A 21,107-nucleotide genomic window follows, 5' to 3' on the forward strand; every position below is an offset into this window, starting at 1 on the left:
GAGCTGTAATCTAATCCACCAGAAGAATGCCATGTTGGAAAAGGTTGTGATAAAAATATGACCCTCCCCAATATATATAAGTCCAGTTTGAAATTGTATAAATAAGGGTATGCACACTGATTTGATTTGGATTGTTGATATAATTTGAGTATTCAAGTTAATTCAGCAAATCAAGTTGATTTGATTTTCCTAATTGATTTAATTTTTTTTCTGTTTAGAAAGTTGATTTAATTCTGAAATTTGATTGAATTGACTTTGACGTTTTGTATAGCCCTACTATGTAACTGACTTGAAGGTATAACATGCACACACATATACACACACACATTACTTACACAGTAAGTAATCTATCCTTTCCCTCTACTTAGCCTTTTGTTAACATTTAATCAAAATGTTATTGCAAAACAGAGAAATAACTTGCCAAGGGACAAAGTGCCCAATCATCAAACACTAAAAATTGCTTTAGATCAGCCTACCTGACATCAAATCCAGTCTTACCTGCTTTGACTGGCAGTTGCTCCCCAGAAATTCAGGCAAACGTCTTTCCCAAGATGTTACCTGACACTCTTCATTACAAATGAAAGCTATTAAACCTGACTTATCCATGCAAAGTCAAAGCTCTTCAGCTTTGTTACACTGCCATTTTGGTGTGCTTAAGCTTCTCATCCTACTCAATCAATACTTCTTTGGACTTCTTTCCTCTTGTACCAGGTTGCAGGGCTGAATCTCACCCCTGTGAACGCAAAACGCTTGAGCGAGTAAAAGAGCTGGTTGGAAACTATTTCTGTTGGAAGGGATCAAAAAGCAGTAACGTTGTACGCACATCGCTCTGCCCTTTCTACAAGTAAGTCAGCTTAACCCTCATTCCCTTAAAATACATCATGCTTTATCCCACAAATTTTAGTGGAGATCAATGGGAGATGAATTGATATATTCTCTGTTCATCTCATGGCATATGAAGAGTGCATTCTGTGAAGTCAAAAAATGAATTTTGTATGAGTTTCAAAAATATTTTGCTCCTTCTTCCTTACTAGTGCTCCAAGTATCCTGGCAGATAGAGCAAACTTAGCCTAATGTTCCAGCATCTATTGTGCATAAATTTGTTTTTCAATTATTTGAAAGTTTTCAATTATTTGGAAGTTTTCTTCCCTGTGATGGAGATTTCTGTATTTCTGACTCATTAATTGGTTCTTTAGAAATGATTTAAAATGCCTCTTGGTATAGCATAGCTTTTTATTATAGCAAAGTGGCAAAAGGTGCTGTTTTGTTTTTTCATTTGGACAACTCTTCATCATTCTGCAGCATTTTAAGCTGCTCACACTTCCTGATATGCAGACAGCCCCATAGGAACAGTATCCTTTAGGGAAATCTTCCCTTGGGTTTAATCAAAGTGTTGGAAGCTAGGGAGGCTGCTGACTGTTGGAGACATGAATACACAGTGAAAGACAAGGAAGGAAGATATAGGAGAAAGCTTAAAGAAAGTGTTTTTCAGCTTGCTAAGACAGTTGTATCTGTTTCCATTTCTCTAGAAATGGTCTCAAGTTAAATATAACAGTTAAAAAATGATGATGCAGTGAAGAAAATCGAAGACTCAGTTCTGTACAGACCCAACAGAGGCAAAGATATTTGTCTAAAACCTCAATTTAGGACTGCTGCAAAGTTAAGAAACCAAGTCAGTCAAGAAACCAAGAGGTTCTCTCAGTCTGATTAATATGCCTTTCTTCCATTGGACATTCACACATTGTACAGATTATTTGTACAGATTACAATTGGTAATCAGGCATAGAGACATAGCCAGGCTCACAAATAGATTGTTCGAGTTACATAGTTGAGATTTCTCTGGATGTTTTCGTGATTCCTGGTTGGAAGAAAAATTTCTCAGTCTGCTCTTTTGTTAGTGCTATAGAATTGTCACTAATGCCACATAAGAACTCAATCATTATCAGGAAAATATCTCTTCTTTGTTCCTTCTGTAACAGGATGAGCATACTGTAATCTTAAATGTGAAGACTGCAAACTGTCAGGAACAGGAAGTTAAGGAAGTTCCTCTTGCTCTGAGATGAGGATTCGTCTCATTTGAAATTATCGTATATAGTAAGAGTAGAGCCTCATAATATACATGAAAAGCCAACAGGATGCCTGTAAAGAAAACAGTTGCAGGTTCAAATCATTCAAACAGGAATTTTCAAGTTTCATCACTGAAAAGAAAATGGATCCTTGCATCTTTTGTTTGTGTGGTATCTGCATCCGAAGAATGTTTGGAAGCATGCAGTATTTCTTTTTAGATTTTCTGCTTTAATGTACGTCTTATCAATATTGTAGACTGGTGCAGGCTGTTGGAAAAGAGCACATATATGCAACTTTTTTTCAGAAAACAAAATCAACAACCTGCAAATAGATAATAGTCATAGAAGAACTAACATTGCCTTAGAGAAAGAAAGTATTTTGAATTGGCATAGAATTGTTTTGTTAGAATAAACAATTTAGAACATGAAATTTGTATTAATAACTATACTTTGGATTTCTTGGGGTGCAACAACTGTGTATATGATGGACATGAGTTGTGATACCAAGATCAATGGGATTAGAAGACCGGAGATTTAAATAGCTGCACTTCTTTAAAATGCTATTTTGTTCCAATTTTCCAGATTTTTTTTTCAGAAACTCTGCAGATTTAAAAGTTGGGGGAAAGTTATTGTTTTAAAAACTCTGAACAGTGATACAGGATTATATTGTAGATTTTTAATTAATTAAATTAAATATTCCTGCTTCATTACTTTCAAATACAAACTCACCCAAGTTTCATTTTCTTTAATATTGGCTTCTTTAACTAAGCTGGAGGAACACTTTCATCAAATATCCATCTAAATGCTACCGAACCACATGCTCAGGTAAGACATAGACCTCTAAAAGCTTATTATAGATGTTTCAAAATAAAAGTAATAGCATGAATAAAGTAGTCCGTCCATTAATACACATTAGATCAGATCCAAGGTATTTTTCCATTAGTAATATTTGAATGTTTCCCTCAAAAGAAAGAGAAAGATTATTTTCACAAACTTCTTCGTCCCTCTAGTTTAGAGTTGCATAGTTCTAGAGTAGTGTTTCTCAACCTTGGCAACTTGAAGATGTGTGGACTTCAACTCCCAGAATTCCCCAGCCAGCATGTTGGTTGGAGAATTCTGGGTGTTGAAATCCACACATCTTCAAGTTGCTAAGTTTGAGAAATACTGCTCTAGAGAATCCCCGAACTACTAAGGCACAAAGATAAATATTCAAGGGCACTAGAGAGAGCAATAATGAATGAAAATTGGCTCTTCTTCTGTTCTGCCAGTGGGGTTCCTCCACTAGATCCAAAATGTTCTGAGGACAGAAGGAACCAATTTATCAAGCAGAAGTATATTCCATGTTCAAGCTCCTGCAGACAGACATTGCTGTGACACACACATACACTACTGTGGTAAATTAGACTTGGTACCAAAGTTCCTTATTTGTTCACTTGTCACAACATTGAAATCAAGTTTAAACATTCAGAACTTGATTCCCTCATGTATATTCTTCAATCTTACTTTATTTTAGTCAAATCCTTTGTTTATATATAAAAAATATCAATCAGTTTCAGTTGATTTGTGTATTAGGTCCTTAATTGATCTATAAATTATGTTCCTTCAACTCAAGAGTGAACATACATATTTTTACTGTTATAGTGAAAAGAATTACAGGTTCTCCTTTTAGCTTCTCTAATCATGCTATAAATATTAATACTGAAGAAATTAATAAATCCCAAATTTTACCTTCAAAATGTATCCACCCTCAGTCATTACCCTTTTATTAACCAAACTGAATTAGGCTTAGAATGAAAATAATTGTATGGATCAATAAATGTATCCATGTGTTACCTTTTTGCTATCTTGCTTCCAAGGAGACAATCACTGTGTACACAGTTTCATAGTGCTAAGGTCTTTAATTCTTGAATTTATGTTGAGTATCAAATTACAAGAAATGCCTGGATAGACATGAAATGGGAGTGATGGAGTGATAGACGTTAGTTAGATATAATATGAAATGTGATTGTTTTTTCTAGAGGTCAGTTCTGCTTGCAATTGAAAGAGAAAAAAATGTAATAGTTTCCTTTTATCTCTATTTCCTAATTTAGATCCTTGTGATTCCCACCCTTGCCAGAATGGAGGCACTTGTATTCAACAGGGATTAGAAGGCTACCACTGTGTCTGCCCAGTGGGATTTGGAGGAGATCCCAACTGTGGTACATTGTTTCCTCTTAGGCACTGGAATCTTATTTTTAATGTGTTGGTAACATCAGTCTGTTTTCTGCAGAATCTCCAATTATCATTATTATATTTGTTCTCTAACGAGGAAAAGCAGGAGAGGTTAAGAATTGGACAGTTTGATTTAAACCACCATCACCAAGAATTAGCATACAGTATGGGATATCATGTCTGAAGGTTCCCAAAAGTGAAATACCATATATTTCATATATTGTATCATATTATATATCATCTCCAGGAACCTTTAAATCAGGATACCACATATGTTGACTTAATTTTCCCACTGAAAAAGCAAAACAATTATTCCTCTTTCAGTGTTTGTATAGGATGGAGCCATCTACCCAGATCTTCTGTAGTCAATAAGAATGATGTTTCTCTGTGTGATTTGTTTGATTTATACTTTATTTAAAAAGGGGAATTTTGAGAGTGGCAGTTATTAATATGAAGTATCCAAATTACATCTTTCAAATCTCTCCTGTATAGGAAATTTATACATAAACTGACAGGGGATCTTTTAGACAGTTTCTAATTATGTATCTTAAGAGAGCCAGTTTGGTGTAGTGGTTATAAGGCATCAGGCTAGAAACCAGGAGATGGTGAGTTCTAGTCCCGCTTTAGGCACAAAGCCAGCTGGGTGACCTTGCGCCAGTCACTCTCTCTTAGCCCTAGGAAGGAGGCAATGGTAAACCACTTCTGAAAGACCTTGCCAAGAAAACTGCAGAGACTTGTCCAGGCAGTCTCAGAGAATTGGACACGATTGAATGAAATATATATATGTGTCTGTGTGTATGTAAGTATGTATGTATGTATATGTATGTTCTAATGCTTTTATTTATATTGAATTTTGGAAAACGTTTCTGTCATCTGTGGTTCATGATCTGGTAACCTAAATAAACTACTGAATCAAATAAATCCCATGCCTTACTTGAATTTATTATGTTTTGCCAGTAAACTAAGTTTTAGTTCATTCTGGACCCTTCCTAGGTTACATCTTGTAATTAAATATTCCTGTAATTAAAAGCTGGCAGATCTGAAATTCTACCTTAATGATAGCTATAAGTTATACAGTGTTCTATTTTAGAAGATTCTTGTTTTGCATTTCTAATTTATTTATTTATTTATTTATTTATTTTTCTTCCCTTCTGCTTATTTCATTAAACAGCACCAAAGATAAATTTGGAATGCAGTGTGGATCTTCTTTTTTTGGTGGATGGTTCATCTAGCACCACCCTTGAGGGATTCTTGCGCTATAAAACTTTCCTGAAAAGGTTTCTCCATGCAGTGTGGAGTACAGAAACTCAAGGAAATGTGGGCATGGCCCATTATAGCAATGATGTCAAGATGATTGCTGAAATTGGGGATTACAGTGATGTGCTCAGTCTAGTGAAGATAATTGATTCCATGGAGTTCAATGGAGGGAACACCTTGACTGGCAAAGCTTTACGATTTATTACACAACATGGCTTTAAGAGTGTACCAATCTTTGCTGATGTCCCTGATGATCTTCCACATGTGGTCATATTGCTCACAGATTCAAAAGCTGAGGATTCAGTGGTAGAAGCAGCTAAATTCAGTAGGAGTCAAGGTATTTCCCTCATTGGAATTGGCAATGAGTTTTTAAGAGGAGAACTGGGTGAGATTACAGGGAATCCAAAGAGGACAATTATTTACTCAACCCCTCAAGATCTATTCAATAAAATTACTGAATTACAGAGAAAGATCTGCAGCATAGATAGCCAAGGTAAGAGTTCAAGATAAAGATACCATATCAGTTGTTATTTCAATATTTATTATTGGTTCAGTGTCACTTAGGCTCCTGCTGGGTGCTGTACACATTCCAATTCATTAAAGACAGGTAATATGGGAACAAAGCTACTACAGTGTATTAATGTACATTGTATTTATCAATGAATAAAAAAGACTTCACTGTTTCCTAAACTATTTGAGAGGTATACATGATGCTGTTGTCAGTTTAGTAATCTGTTGTTAGTCGGGGGTCAGACAGACCAGTTTAGATTTTTATCTCTAGACTCTGAAGTTATTGAATCCTGGTGTATTTAAATAAATCATTTTTGCTATTTTGAAATTGAATTTTGATTTAAACATGAAATAAAGTATTTAATTCTGTTTGTTATATTTGTTCCCCAGTTCTTCCAAAGAGTTCAGAGAGGCATTCACTGTCCTCCTTTTCCCCTTTTATTCCAGCAGCACTCTGACATAAATTACTTGGTGATGGATGGCAAAGAGTTGTTGAGTAAGCTTCATAATTCACTGAAGCCTCAGTTCTCCCTTGTGCAACACTTGAGCTACTACAGGATATGGATTTTGTTTTGTTTTATTGTTAACTCAGCCTCCTGTGATATCTCTAGATCTCTAGATTCATAACCTCTAGTCCAAAATATTGGATGAAATCCAAGTTTTTATGAGCAAAAACTTATTTGTATGGCAAAACATTTCCCTCACCCTTGTGGTCTCCTCTGCTCTTTCCCAGTTCTGGTCTAGAAAGTCCTGCCATTTATGTGCATGTTTTCAGGACATTGAATAAGTTACAAAGGGAAGTGAAATCACCTTCTCCCTGTGTTGCTGATGGAAACAGTCTTGTTAATGGGAAATCTGCAGTGGATGCCTTTCACTGCCAAAATAACCTTACTTAAATGAAATTTCCTTACTTTGCCTTAGGAGACTTGTAGGCATCCACATGAATGAGCCATATTCTTAAAAAGCTGATATCTACTTCTTCCTCCTTAGGCTGTCCATCTCAGTCTCTGGACTTGGTGTTTGCACTGGATTCCTCAGCCTCAATTGGAAGGATTAACTTTGCCCAGATGAAAAACTTTGTCAGCAGTCTCTCTTCCCAGTTTGACATCAATAGGGATGTGACACAAGTCAGCCTTGTTGTCTTTGGTAAAAGGCCTCAAACAGTATTTGGACTGGATGCACATATTACTAGTTCAGCTCTCCAGGAAGTCATCAAACAAGCTCCCTTTGTGGGTGGCTCTGCCTCAGTTGGAAGTGCCTTGCTTCATATTCATGATGATGTTATGGTTATCCAAAAAGGAGCAAGGCCTGGTGTGAAAAAAATTGTAGTAGTCCTCACAAGCAAAGCTGGAGTGGAGGATGCTGTAGTCCCTGCTCAGCAGCTACGCAATAATGATATATCACTTCTTATCATTGTGACTGAATATGTACAAATGGGCTTATTGTTGAGGATTGCAGGTTCTTATAATAATCTAGTGAGGATTTCTTCTTATGAAGATCTCAGACATAATGAAGACTTTATCGTTGAAAAACTGTGTGAAGGTAAGGCATATTTTGATTTCCCCTTTTACAGCCAACAATTGCAGCAACATTTATTGTTAAGATATCTCATGCTTCAGTCAGATTGATCAGGTCAGCTTTAAACTTCCAGCTGAGGCACTAAAATACAGAAGTATAATGAGAAAGAAGTATAAAGATAAATCCGATTCAGTGTTAAACCATTTTTTCTTGAAAACATAGAGTTTATTTTTACTTGAGAAGACCCAGATTTAACTTTCTTCATATCCAGCAAGCATCTCTTTGAAATAATTACTGAATCCTTCTAAACATACCTGAAATAAAAACAGTGATAAATGTTCTATACTTCATCCAAGTAAATTAGGATTGTGCTAAGATATAAAACAATGAATGACTGTGGCAATTGATAAAATGCCTTCTTCTTTTAAAGATAAGCATGTTTTGTTTTTGAAGCAATGTCCATTATAGGATTGAACTGTAGATGGTGATACAGGCAGTCTTTGCTTAACAATGGAATTGGGACTGGAATTTCTGTCACTAACTGATGCAGTTGTAAAGCATGACATCATGTGACCATGCTGCTTATCAACTGCAGTTCTGGCAGTCCCCGGTTACTGTGGGAAGCTGGCAGGGAAAGTTGCAAATCACTATCATGTGACTGCAGGATGCTGTGACAGTTGGAAATCCAGGCCGATTGTCTAGCACCTGGATCATGATTACGTGACTGCAGGGGTGATGCAATGGCCAGAACTTTGAGGACTGGTTGTAAGTACTACTCATTCAGTGCTATTGCAAGTGCAACTAGTCATTGAATGAGTGGTCATTAAACAAGGACCACCTGTAATAGGTTATCAGATCCTGTGTGGGAAAGAAGGGAATATAATGACTCATAAATAGCAGATATTAAACAAGAATAATTCTAAGTTGAAAAATGTGCCATAAATAAGAGTTAACACTAATCCTTATTCAGCAATAAAAGATTGCTTTGGACTCTTTGTGCTGAGTTAAACCAATGAATAGAAATAGTCTTTAAGGTAAAAACTCTTGATTTGTGATAGATTCTAGACCTTTCTTCTTTAAGGCAATTAAGCCCTCCAGATGTATCTGCTTTTCTGTATATCACAGAAATTGCAGATCCTGGCTGGCAATTCTGCCAGCTGTGGTTCCAGTACCCAATGTCACATTAGGTGTTGCTTCAACACAAAAAGGTCTGTTCACTGATTTCCATTTACCACACATGCAACGAAATGGCAGGTATGCAGCTTTGAGAAATGAGAGGTTTTTGTGTCCAGATAGTCAACATGGTTTACTGTTTTCTCTGTTACAGAAGCCAAAATGTCAGTAAATATCTGCAAACCTAACCCCTGCATGAATTATGGAACTTGTATTCCTGAAAATGGCAACTATTGGTGTCAATGCCAAGGCTGGGAAGGACCTCATTGTGAAAACAGTATGGATCGCCTGGATCAACAGGCATTTTTGTTAGATATTCCATGCCTCTTTAATTATTTGTTTGACCTCATCTCAGCCCAGTAACCCAGAAAAAGGAAGGAAACTATTTATGAAAATAGAAAATGAGTTTTCATTTTGTTTGTCATTTCTAAAAGGGATGTGTGGGTTTGGAATTAAGATTTAATACTGTATTTAATGTTGAACAATACAATGGTATTCTTTAAAAGTAGTAAAATTAATATATTCATGATAATCTTCCCTAAAGTGTACATTATTTGATTTTAATTGTATTTATTTTGCTCAGATCTTGTTGGCTTTTATTCCAAAAGAGTAGGTGTGGTAACTTGATAACAGTCTAAAAGACCAAGCACTGGCTATTTTTCATTTAGTTTTGCTGAGCAGCAGGATTTCTGCCAGTGCATCTGAACAAACAAACAATGTGTTCTGTCTGTGAAGAATGCATCAATCACCTGCTCTGAAGAGCCTGAGAAACTCAAGGGGAGGCCCACGTTCATCTCCTGGGTGGCTGATGCATTGAAAACTGATGACCTTGCCCATTTATTTTATACCAGCTATGCAACATTATTCTAGTAAAGAGGTTTCTTAATATTTTGAAGACTTGATCACAAAGGAGAACAGTATGCAAAACATAGCTCATGTCCACCTAAATCCATGTGTCTCTAAAGTACTGTTCTTTCTAAGGCTCCTAACAGATCTTGTAACCTATCTCTTGTTAACAAATTAATAACATTGTGAATGCATAAAAGAATAGCCACTCAGTACTTTGCTGTGAGAAATAATAATTAGCCTTACTTTTCCTTTTTTAAAATACAGGAATGCAGAGGAGTGACACTTCACAATCATGACAACATCCTGCAATGATGCATGCTCAGCTAAATTGAGATGGTTGGTGACTGCTATACAGAACTCACCAGCATTTAAAAAAAAAAGACACATGGACTAGATGCACTAAAATGGACAAAAGAACTTCTACCTTTAGTTACTGAAATCATGCCTACAAGGGAACTGAAATATACATTTGCAAGTAATACTCTGTTTCTAAGCACAAAAGTTTTGCACAAAATCTGTTGGTTATAATCCAAAATAAGGTGACTAATATCTAGTATATTTTTATGTTGCATATTTATGTTTGATACACTAACATTTTTTCAACAGGAGCAGCATTTCTTCTATATAATGATTGCCATAAATCCAAAAATTTGCAGGTAGTAAACTTGGCAAGCTCTGACATGGCTTACTAAAGCTATACTTATGTTGCTAGGGTATGACCCAGTATCCTACAAGGGGTGAGAAGTTTAGCACTCAGTGCTTATCCAGATTTGATCACGGAAGGCTGATTTTGTAATACTTGTTTATTTACAAATATACAGGATGAACATGATTGAGGCACATTTTAGCCCTTCACTTGGCTCCAGATCTATTGGTTTTTTATAAAATTAGGTATCTTAGATAGGCAAACCCACCATCACACACCAAAGACAATGGCTTGTATCCATGTTGCTTTCATGGTTGTTCCATTCTTCCTTCCAAACTCCAACTGCAATTCCTTTTGTTTTCTTCCTTTAGTTAATGAGTTCTATCCCTCTGGCTAAAGCAGGAATAAATTGGAGTCCCATTTCCAACCATTTCTTGGCATTCTTGGACCATGCCAAGCTTACCATTAGCTTTAAAAGGAGGTATCTGTGGCTATCTCTGTCCTGTTCTTATTATAATTTGATTAACTAAGTCAGTACTATGCTTTTATACATAGTGCCATTTATCATCTAATCAATCAGTTGGAGGTGCAGAGTTGTATTGCCCAAGAGGCCCTCTGGATAGACAGGTGCTTTCCTTGCATTATAATGGAAGAGACTGCTCAGTGCTGGCATGCCAAAACTGCAGCTAAGGGAACAAACACTGTCTGTGTAACATTTCTGTAGTATATACTGAAACTTACATGGGGAGCAAGCTAGGAGCCAAATGAGTGAATTTACTCACATATGCCCCCTTGTCTAGATGAGCGTGTAATCTTTTCCTAGTTTTGCTTATCTTCCATCCCCAAGGTAACAAAGAAATGTACTCTGTGTTATGTCACATCCTAAAATAGTATTCTTGTGGAGGAAAAAGAGCAGAAGGCATGGTTCATGATAGTCGTAATAGGTATAAAATGTTTCATTCTCCATATGCAAACCAAAGCTCCTTTGTACAGCTGTGAATTGCAACTGTTCCACTATCTTGAAATTTGTTTTATGACATTAACTAGGTATACCATACCTAGGTTGTGAAATTTAGACAACCACTAAATGGCAGCAAAGAGAAGAAGACTGTTCTTATGCTGTTACCTAGTGATCATCTGAATTTTTTCAGCCCAGATATGGTGTCCCTAGATTTTATAAATGCTTCTGCAACTGAAGATACTAAAACAACTTTCATGGTTCTGAAATATGTTTAGACTAAAGGCCAAAAGCCAGAATTTATAGAAGTTATGGTGAGAATCTAGGGCATGTCTATTTGGTCCAGCTTTTTGTGTCATATAGTAACCCAAAGCTGCTTTGAAGTAACTCTCAAGCATGAAAAGATGGATATAGCACTCTTTCACTGTTGCTTTCTAGCAATTGATATTTAAAATACACCGTCTGTGAGGCCAGAGGTGGTAGAGAGTAGTTTGCTGGTAGTATTGATAGACCCATTCTCCACGAATTTGTTCCCATTTTAAAAATCATCTAAATTGCTGGCCTCTACCATTATCTGAAATGGTAGTAAATCAATCCATTTTTATTTATTATGGCCAGCAAATAAAGATGCGATAAAAAGGGGGAAAAAGAGTCAAAATAGATAAATAAGCATGTGCAAGGATCCCTCTTAAATCTTATTGTGGCATCCCTGCCAAAACCTTGCTGCTAGGTTACAAAACTTTGCAGCGTTGTAGGTTGTATAAAAACCTTATCAGTAAGCAGGAATTCAACATGGTAACTGGCTGATTCTCCTGGTATTGCTGCTAGAAAGGAAGAAATAAGATCCTGATGCAAAGTTGCATAAAAGCTGCAATATAAAAAAACATGTGTTATGGATCCGACCTCTTGTGTGCCACAGGGGCAGAGATGAAGAGCCACAGGGAGGCTGCAGTTTCTCTCCTGTAACGGTGCTGAAGGGGAGGGCATTAGTGAGCTCTGGTAGTTTGAGTTGGTCAGGGAGTAAATGTAGGGAGCCATGCCTCTTTGGTTAATTCTTTTTGGTACTTAAAAAAACTGGGAAGTCAGTTCAAATAATACTGCAGCTTAATTTTGAATAATGGTTTGGCAATCAGTTTCTTAGCCTGCAACCAGCCAAGGTTACATAAAATGATCTGAGAAAGGCCACACAAAAGGAGCTTCTGCTTAAGAGGATTGGAAGGTATCACTGAAAACAGAGTAGCGCAGCCCAGTGGACTCATAGGTAGGTTTAAGCCAATCACTGAATATTACTAGCCAGACACTTTTCTCTACTCTGAACTGGCCTGTTTCTAGCCTAAGAGCTGCATTTGCGATGCATTTGGAAGCACCAAGCATAGAACTAAGGAATTTGGATTGAACAGATTCCAGCGGACTAAAGTTAGAATTGAAGCCAGTTCAGTGGCCTGGTAGAACCAATGAAATGGAGCAGAGCTTATAACACAGCTGAGAAGCTGGCACAGAAAAAGAAAATTATCTTAGATAGCTTCAATGACCACGTGAGAGAAACACAGGTTACTGATCTTACACATTCAGCCCTCCCAAGCTTAAAGAATTACATGCTTAGACAGATTAGGTTAAGAAGTAAAAAAGAATCTTACTGACTATTCTTTGTTATTCTGTCACATCCATCTTGGTGGAAAAGATGAAGTTCCTTTGTTGTTCTTTTCTTTCTAAATACTTAGTTTGCCTTAAACTCTCAGCCCAAGAGCTTTGTGGAAGAAAGGGACAGAATCCTTCATCAAGGCCCAAGCACATGGCCCTGATGAAGAGAGCAGCATTCATGCTGCCTGCTTGATGGTGAAAGGAGGAGGAAAGAGGAAGCGGGAGTGGCAACAAAGAGCTTCCTCAGAGTTGCATTGTGGGACAACTCAATTTACATGCTAATTCACATGCTAATGAGGCATGCTGGATTTGCCAGGACTTCCAACAAGAATATGGAGCGATAGCTGTTCCAAATAATAGTTGTGCTAAAGCATTTGCCTAATAAAGTCTAGCGGCTACAGCTAACGGTAGTAAATTTCCTAGTTTCACTGAAGGTCATCAGAAAGTGATCAGGTTAGGAAACGCTGATTTAGTGGGAGACGTATAAATACAGATGATACAGAACCAGAGCAGTGTTGGGAAGGGGTTGAGAGAAGTATTCTGAACATTATTTGGCAAGAAATCCCTCAGGAATTATCTGGAAGGAAAGTTATTTTGTAATTGCTGCCAATCTATTTTAGACTTCCCTAGATGGTTTGCAATGTAGCATTGCCATCCTATATGTCTGCTCAGAAGTAAATCCCAGTCAGTGTAGGTTTACTCATCACCAAGAGGGTTTAGGATTTCAGCCTAAGTTAGCTAAAAAGTCTTCCTTTTACTGTAGAAATGGCACTATTAGTAAAATTCTGCCTGTTGTTCTACAAGCAATGAATCGAACATTTTCTGTTGCACAAAAATGCAGCCGCTAAGCTCACTGTGTTCTTCTCTGCCGATTCTGAAGGTGTTTCTCTTTCTCACTTGTTATATTTCCCATATGTGGGAGAAAAAGGAGTACAAGGGGTCATTGTTGCTTGATCAATGCTTTTGCAGATCTAAAGCATCAGCAACTCATGCTGGTATGTTTAATAAATGTTTAACATGCTGCAGTCATTTGATATGTAGGTCCACTGTGTGGAAAGAGAACATAAAGTGTTGTTTAAAAGTATACCAATGACTCATAACAACATTAGGAGTGAATACAAAGACACCAGAGCACAGAGAAAGCAGGTTTGATCTCGAGTCAGGCCAACAAAAATTCGTTTCTTGTAGGAGTACCAATTTCATAGCAATTCTCTCTCTGCCTCGCTAGAGCCATGCTGTGGTTTCCTCCAGTTGGATTCCAGATGGATTTGATTAGAAAGTGTGTCCAATAAATTGAAGCAGGTTCAGGCTGAGACAATCTGTTACATGAAACGAGAAGGTGGCACATTTTTTTCTGTTGTGTGCAGGAGTGGCAAACAAAGGTTTCTCGTCATAGAGGAGAGAGCAGATTAGGTCAGGTTCGGAGAGGTTATTTTGCTTCTAGGGCTCCAACCAAGTGGAGCAATTGTGCGATCAGCTCTGCAGTCCTGCAGCATTTGCAACCTGAGGAGGGGACAGCACCCTTCTTAATGGCTGGGCTGGCTCTTGGCCATGAAAGTATTGCATTGTGAAGTGCATTCCAGGTGAAAACTGTGCTCATGGTACTATGGTTATTATCATTTTCACACTGAATATTTAGAGGTTTGTTAGGATTTTCCTTAATACGGTACAGATCACAGACCACAGAGACTTCCAAATAGGTAACTTCTGGTTAGATTTCCAAGGGAATCCCGTATCTCAAAAAAATCCACCTGCGGGGAACACTTCTGGGTTAACAATACAGAATGTATACACACCAAATAAACCTTTTTCTCCCCTCTCCTTTTGCTGTGCAACATGCTTATATTTCAGGATCAATAAATGCATTTGATTTTCAGAGATCAAACCCCCCACAAATTGCATTATCTCAAGGATCACAAAGATCATTGAGACAAACATTTTAAAACTGAATATAGATTTCAATTTAAGAAGTAATTTAAATTCTCTCTTCACTACGAACTCAGTTCTTAGATTTGTTGAGGAGCAGCCCTTGCTACTTTTTAGTTATAGATCTCCTGTAACTTCAGATATGGAATGTTTCCAGTGGTTTACATGCTGGGAAAATTGGTGATAAGCACAGCAGATATATGTAAAGGGCAGGTATGTTTGGAAGCGTATTTAGTCAGAAGGTCTTACAAGAGAACCTTCATTTTAAACTAAAAGTACATGTTTATTTATTTTAGTTATGGTTATATGGTTGTCAGTATCACTGCTCTCAACTGAATTTTTCCCCCTTTGCTCAAAAAATACACAGCTTCTAGGTAAGAAAAAAAGGGGGTATATTAATTTTGCAGCAAAATTGCAGAAGTATACTACAGATATACTCTACCAAACATTACTCCTGCTGCTCTATTCTCCCTAGTGGTTGCATTAACTTGCAGAGTTGTACAAAGCTGTTTGGAGCTGTTCTGCTCCCTCTGTAATGTCTTTTGCACTTCTCAAAAGAGTTGCTGTTGCACGGTCAATGTAGTTAACCAAAGGTGGTCATGGTTAAGTTTGAAATGAATCATACTGCAAAGTTTTGGAAAAGTACTTCATGAGAAGTGAAATCAAAACATTTACTTTTGAAAATGTTTGTACAAATCATATACCAACATATAATTGCATTGCAATCCTGAAGTGCAAATTACATATAGCCTACTATCAGGCATTTTCTGTGTTAAATACAGAAGTTATATGAAAAAAACCCCATAACTTTTAGGTATGTATCTGTGGGTCAAAAATATAGTTCTTACTGGATTTGGAGAATGGTGAAAGAAAATGAACACATCTAGCTAAAATAACTGAGATAATGAAGCTGGGCTATAAGTACTGTTTTATTTCTAGAAATACATGATGGCAGAGTTCAAACCTACACAAAAATCTGGAAACCTTTGAAAGGTTGTGGAAATGCTATTTGCAAATTACTCATTAGCTGAAACCAAATCAGCAACAATTCAATCTGTTTGTTTTTCAAAGCTTCCAAGATTGATTCTTGGAAGGGGCAGAGAATAACTACCAATGCTTGAACTATCAATGCTTGAAGGGGTAGTTGCCAAAGCGTCCAGATATGTTGGGTTTCAGCTCCTGTAATTTCCAACCCATAAACCTGAAGCAATCCAGGCTGAGGAAGGATGTTTTAGGGAGAGCAGGCACACGTTATGCTTGATCATATATAAGACTTTAGCAATGGGTCTTGTCAGGTAGTCAATTTAGTGAGGACCAAAAGATGCTGCTATTGCTTCAGACCACACATGATTAACTTGGGAGCGTTTATATCTCTTTATTAGTCACAGTGATGAAAATACAGGCTTTTGGAGTGGTCAGTTTAAGTCCCATAGAAAACTTTTGCCTGTCAGAGTCTCAGATTATCACCCCCTCACGCAGAGCTCCTCCATGATATGGACTGATTATCATCAATGGAACTAGTGGTTATTGGCCTATAACAAGCACTGCGCACTTTATAGTTGCCATCTTGTGAACGGGGAAACTGTGTGTTAAAATGCCCATGTCTGTTAAAATCACTGGCTTGAACGATGCAGCTTTAGCGTAAGATTTCTCAGGTTGCTCTGAATTAGTACATTTTTTCCCTACATAATTCCTGTATCTCAAGAAGCCTTGAATCTTTTTACAGCCAGTAAAAAGACTGTTATTAATACATTCTATAAAAAATGCTACAGGGGTGTCCCCTACTGGACAAGAACACATTATACCATATGAATGCAGATAAAAGAAAGTGAGGCTCCCTTAAAGAATTTTGGAATAGGTTACTAACTGTTCCTTGTAGAAAGTTGAAAAGTTCAACTTTGTAGGCCTAGATAAAACCAGACATTCAGTGGAAACTGTTAGTTATTTCTCTGGCTGAACAGCCAATATTTTTATTTATTTAAAAATTATTCATCTGAAATAGCAACTGACTACAAAGACACATGTACAATAAAGAGGTTTTGTTTTTTTTTAAAGCTAGAAACACAATAATAACAGTTCTAGGATTATTTAAAACAAAGTTTTGGATCTGATGTTGAATTCCTCTGTCTTGGCTGACACCACCAGCCATAGTGCTTTGGTTGAAATGCAGCGCTCTATGGTCTAAAGTGACCTGTTTGCACCAAGGGGGATAAATGAGCCAGTTGCTGCTCCCCTAGTACCTTTTCTATTGATGCTTCCAGTTGTCAGGGCATCAAAGTTTGCCAGCATTTTAACTCATCCTCACTCTAACACTTCAACATTTGCCTGCACTGGCATGTGCCACAAAGGCCTACAGACATCACAAAGCAGGTTGTACAGTCACTGAAGGCACATATACTGGAGGGGTCTTAGATTTCATCAGTGAACTGCTTGCTTCTCTTCTAATTGGTTGTACCCAATCTACTTTTTCAGATAGTCCTGCAGCCTTAAGGCTATTTATCAAACACAAATGCACAGCATAGCTAGCATTTAGCCTTAGTTAACCCTTGGCCTGCAAACCTAAGACATATTCTCACTTGAATATGACAAAGCCCTTACACATGTAACATTTACACGTATCTATTTGAGTGCATTGTGGGCATCAAAGGACAACACAGGGTTACAACAGCTGAAGATTGTTGCGAGAGATTTCTTTCTGCTGCTACCACATTTTTCAGAACACTTCCTAATGTAATCCAACAAGAGACACCTGAGTTCTAGATGCCAGAAAAATGAATATATAAGAGAAGGGCACAAACCAGTCAAGTCCTTAGATATAATCTTAGAATTACAGTTGTATAGACATATGAGGAAAGGGCTTCGGATGAGTGGAGTAGCCTATAAAGGTGGTTAGGAAGAGAAAGGGAATGGATCCTTTAAGATGCTCTAAAATGACCCAGGCACCAGGTAGAGTGTTAAGATTGTCATTGACTTTATGAATACTAGCCAATGAGTATTTGAAACATTAATACGTTTATCTATCAATATATGTGTTATCTAAAGACAACATTTTCTTTGTGATAAATAATGCTTTTGCTGCCAAGAAAATGCTTCTGGCCCACCATAATATGAATAGTGGAAATCTGATGTTTCGAGTTCCTGCAACAAACAAATAATTAGAGTGCACTTCTATTACACAGTATCATGATTGTCTGGAAAGGTGTTCGGATATCAAGCCTGCTGAGTCTTTACAGCATTTTACTGCCATTAGCTATTTAACAACAATGCCTTCTCTTCATATATACCTAACCATGAAAAATTACTCCTATTCAAGATTTCAAGGATAAAATACAGAACATGTTGGGCATAGAATCCATGCTAACTTTAAATGATAACCTCCCTTGTATTTCCTGAACTTAGCATATCAAGTCCTACTTTGTAGGTTTAGCTCCCACACTGGACAGAGTGAAGCAGCAGGCCCTAGAGGTATATAATGGAGGGAGTAGAATGGATGATGCCATATGTGCCCATATATACTCACTATATGCCTCCTAAGCTAGTTTATTGCCCTCAGCACTACTCAACAACACTTCAGCTTTCAGTTTCTCTGCATGGAGTTATGCAGGGTGGAGAGGCTCCTTGTAGTTCTTTGCCTCAGGCAGAAAAATAGTTCAAGCACTCTTGCTACCTTGCTCTAATTATACTTTGTTTATGAAAAAGGGTAATTAAATACCTTTAAAGTGTGGGTAGAATTCCTTTCTCCTCTAAATCATTTTTGTGTGTTTGCATTAATCAAAATGTGTGAAATGCAACACTTCTTTAAAATTTCTGCAGTGAAATGTACCCCACAGAATACAAAGGGATGCAGCATGTGCTCAGTTCCTGTCCTGAAGTATCAGTGTCCCTGAAGTGCAGTGGAATCACCTCTTGCCTTAAACACATTTACATATTACATTGTGAGTCATCATTAAATGATTGACAACTATAGGTGGTTAAGAATGAACTCGTCTGTGTTGTTTGACCAAAAGCAAAGCTCATAGCCATGCACATTGCCCACTCATACATGTATATGAGAAAACTTGTATATATAGGAGTTCCTGTGTTAATAAGGTAGATTTTTATTTTTATTTGTGCCTTTGAGTCAGTATTGACTCATGATGACTGTCTGGACTAGTCCTTGCAGTTTTCTTGGCAAGGTTTTTCTGAAGTGGCTTGCCATTGCCTGCTTCTTAAGGCTAAGAGAGAGTGACTGGCCCAAGGTCACCCAGCTGGCTTTGTGCCTAAGACAGGACTAGAACTCATGGTCTCCTGGTTTCTAGCCTGGTGCCTTAACCACTACACCAAATTGGCTCTCTTAATAAGGTAGAGGGCATGTTCAAATCCATGGATCATATAGGGTCAGTATGCATGTGCATGTTGGAGGAAAATTCTGAGAGTGCCTTGGACTGCAAGAAGACCAAACCAGTCCATCCTCCAGGAAATCAAGCCAGACTGCTCACTTGAGGGAACGATATTAAAGGCAAAACTGAAATACTTTGGCCACATAATGAGAAGACAGGACACCCTGGAGAAGGTGCTGATGCTAGGGAGGGTGGAGGGCAAAAGGAAGAGGGGCCGACCAAGGGCAAGGTGGATGGATGCTATTCTAGAGGTGATGGACTCGTCCCTGGGGGAGCTGGGGGTGTTGCCGACCGACAGGAAGCTCTGGCGTGGGCTGGTCCATGAAGTCACGAAGAGTTGGAAGCGACTGAACGAATAAACAACAACAATGCACAGGCATGGGCATAGCTGAAATTAGGGCATCCAAATAAGCCTGGTATGCCAGCTGAACTTTTGAACTTGAGCACCTGCCATTTCCTCATGTGGAAGGGAAATTAGGTTGTATTCTACAGAACAGCTGCATTTAGTTGCAAGTGCACAGAAGTATTGTTCCAATTCTCATTGTTGGTTAGGAAAACTTCTCTCCCAAAGAAATGTCTGATATGGGCCTCAACTTTACCTCCTCTGTCTCCTGCCATGCCTTGGTATGCTACAGGAACATTAAACAGATCCAACTAAAAGCCACCAGGATTTCTTTAACAACAAATCCTAGACTGTGCAGTGATAAAACATACACAAAAGCTTCCTTATGTACAGCAACAGTTTCAGGACACCAGTGGGGTTTGAAGTACTGTTTCCACTTGGTTAACTGTCTCAGCTACACAGTGCAAGTCTGCTAAAAGGAGCAATAGCCTTAGTCTAAGGAAGGCCATGCCGGGGTCTGGCCAAGGTCCATCGTTTCTTCTAGACAGTATGATACAGTTCCCCACTCGCCACCCTTTCTTCATCTGGACATTTTTGCTACTGGCAGTAGGCTTCTGCAGTCCACAAAGAGCTGGTTTGTCTTCAGTCTGTTCTTGAGGCTAGGATTTCCTAACTAGCACTTTTCTTTTCCCATTCCTGAAAACAAAAAGAAAAGAAGTTCTCATATTAGCTTGTGAAGATGCAGATGCCTCCCTCATGTGAAGTTTAACTACTGATGGACCAGCCCTGCCTGGATGGTCTCGGGTTATTTTGACAACTAAGTATATTTTTTCCTGGTGGTCCCCCATCCAGGTACTGCTTCCAGCTGCCATGACCTACCAAACCATGAATGCTACTTTGGTGGCTTTTTTGTTTTTTTGCTACATAATTCCAGTGGACATGCTTCCTACATGCCTTACCTTTGCTTTCTGTAAAACTGTTCCTTTCCCTGTGACCATGATAGATAAAGGACGGTTTTTTAGTGCCACTGCTGAATTGACAGGTGAGTTTTCTGGGTTATTCATAGGATTGGCAACTTTCATCTACATTTAGGGGGAAAAGAGAATAGCTGTGATCACACACACTTTACTATTTTAATTGTACATTTTATCAGTTGCATATCAGAGTTCATGGAATCTTCATTGTCAAAGCTTCTGATTGTGGATATGTGGAATGTGGATGTATAAATTAATGTTGTATTTGGTCCTAGCAATTTATAGAAACAACTGACTCTGGTGTTGTGTTTTCATGTAGCAAGAATAAAGCCAGAATTCTTTCCAATTTTGGCCAAAGCACTAATGAGCAGCATGCTATTGTATGTCTTACATTAGCAGTGAACCAAGAGCTCTGGCTTCTTTCTCTCCAAAAAGTCTAATCCATGGTTTACTCTTAGCTTATGATTCATTCATTAGGAGAGAAACAAGATGATTAACAAATTGCTGATAGGTCATCCAATTTTGAACAGTTACTCCCACTATCAGAAAGAGCCATGTTGGAGCAAACTGTGTGCATCAACACACTATTCGCTCACAAATGCAAATGTTGTAAATGTTATGCAGGGTTCTAAAATCAGTAGCTTAAACTGTAAATA

General features: G+C 37.9%; 2 protein-coding genes across 2 annotated transcripts in view; one reads left to right on the plus strand and one right to left on the minus strand.

Moving 5' to 3' along the window:
- The window catches only part of VWA2 (von Willebrand factor A domain containing 2), a 38,772-nt gene extending 28,405 nt beyond the window's left edge, over positions 1-10,367 (plus strand). Inside the window, exons 8-14 of the mRNA XM_063307204.1 lie at positions 712-844; positions 2,836-2,891; positions 4,157-4,264; positions 5,449-6,027; positions 7,035-7,586; positions 8,890-9,012; positions 9,849-10,367. Coding sequence (XP_063163274.1) covers positions 712-844; positions 2,836-2,891; positions 4,157-4,264; positions 5,449-6,027; positions 7,035-7,586; positions 8,890-9,012; positions 9,849-9,880 — 1,583 coding nt within the window. The 3' untranslated portion in view covers positions 9,881-10,367. The remainder of the gene's footprint in view (positions 1-711; positions 845-2,835; positions 2,892-4,156; positions 4,265-5,448; positions 6,028-7,034; positions 7,587-8,889; positions 9,013-9,848) is intronic.
- A 9,115-nt stretch (positions 10,368-19,482) lies between these two features.
- Positions 19,483-21,107, minus strand: part of AFAP1L2 (actin filament associated protein 1 like 2) — a 98,138-nt gene continuing 96,513 nt past the window's right edge. Inside the window, exons 18-19 of the mRNA XM_063307205.1 lie at positions 20,437-20,559; positions 19,483-20,173 (exon numbers count right to left, since the gene is read on the minus strand). Of these exons, the coding sequence (XP_063163275.1) occupies positions 20,147-20,173; positions 20,437-20,559 (150 nt within the window). The 3' untranslated portion in view covers positions 19,483-20,146. The remainder of the gene's footprint in view (positions 20,174-20,436; positions 20,560-21,107) is intronic.

Source organism: Candoia aspera, chromosome 6, assembly GCF_035149785.1.
Source record: "Candoia aspera isolate rCanAsp1 chromosome 6, rCanAsp1.hap2, whole genome shotgun sequence".
NCBI classification, from domain to species: domain Eukaryota; kingdom Metazoa; phylum Chordata; class Lepidosauria; order Squamata; family Boidae; genus Candoia; species Candoia aspera.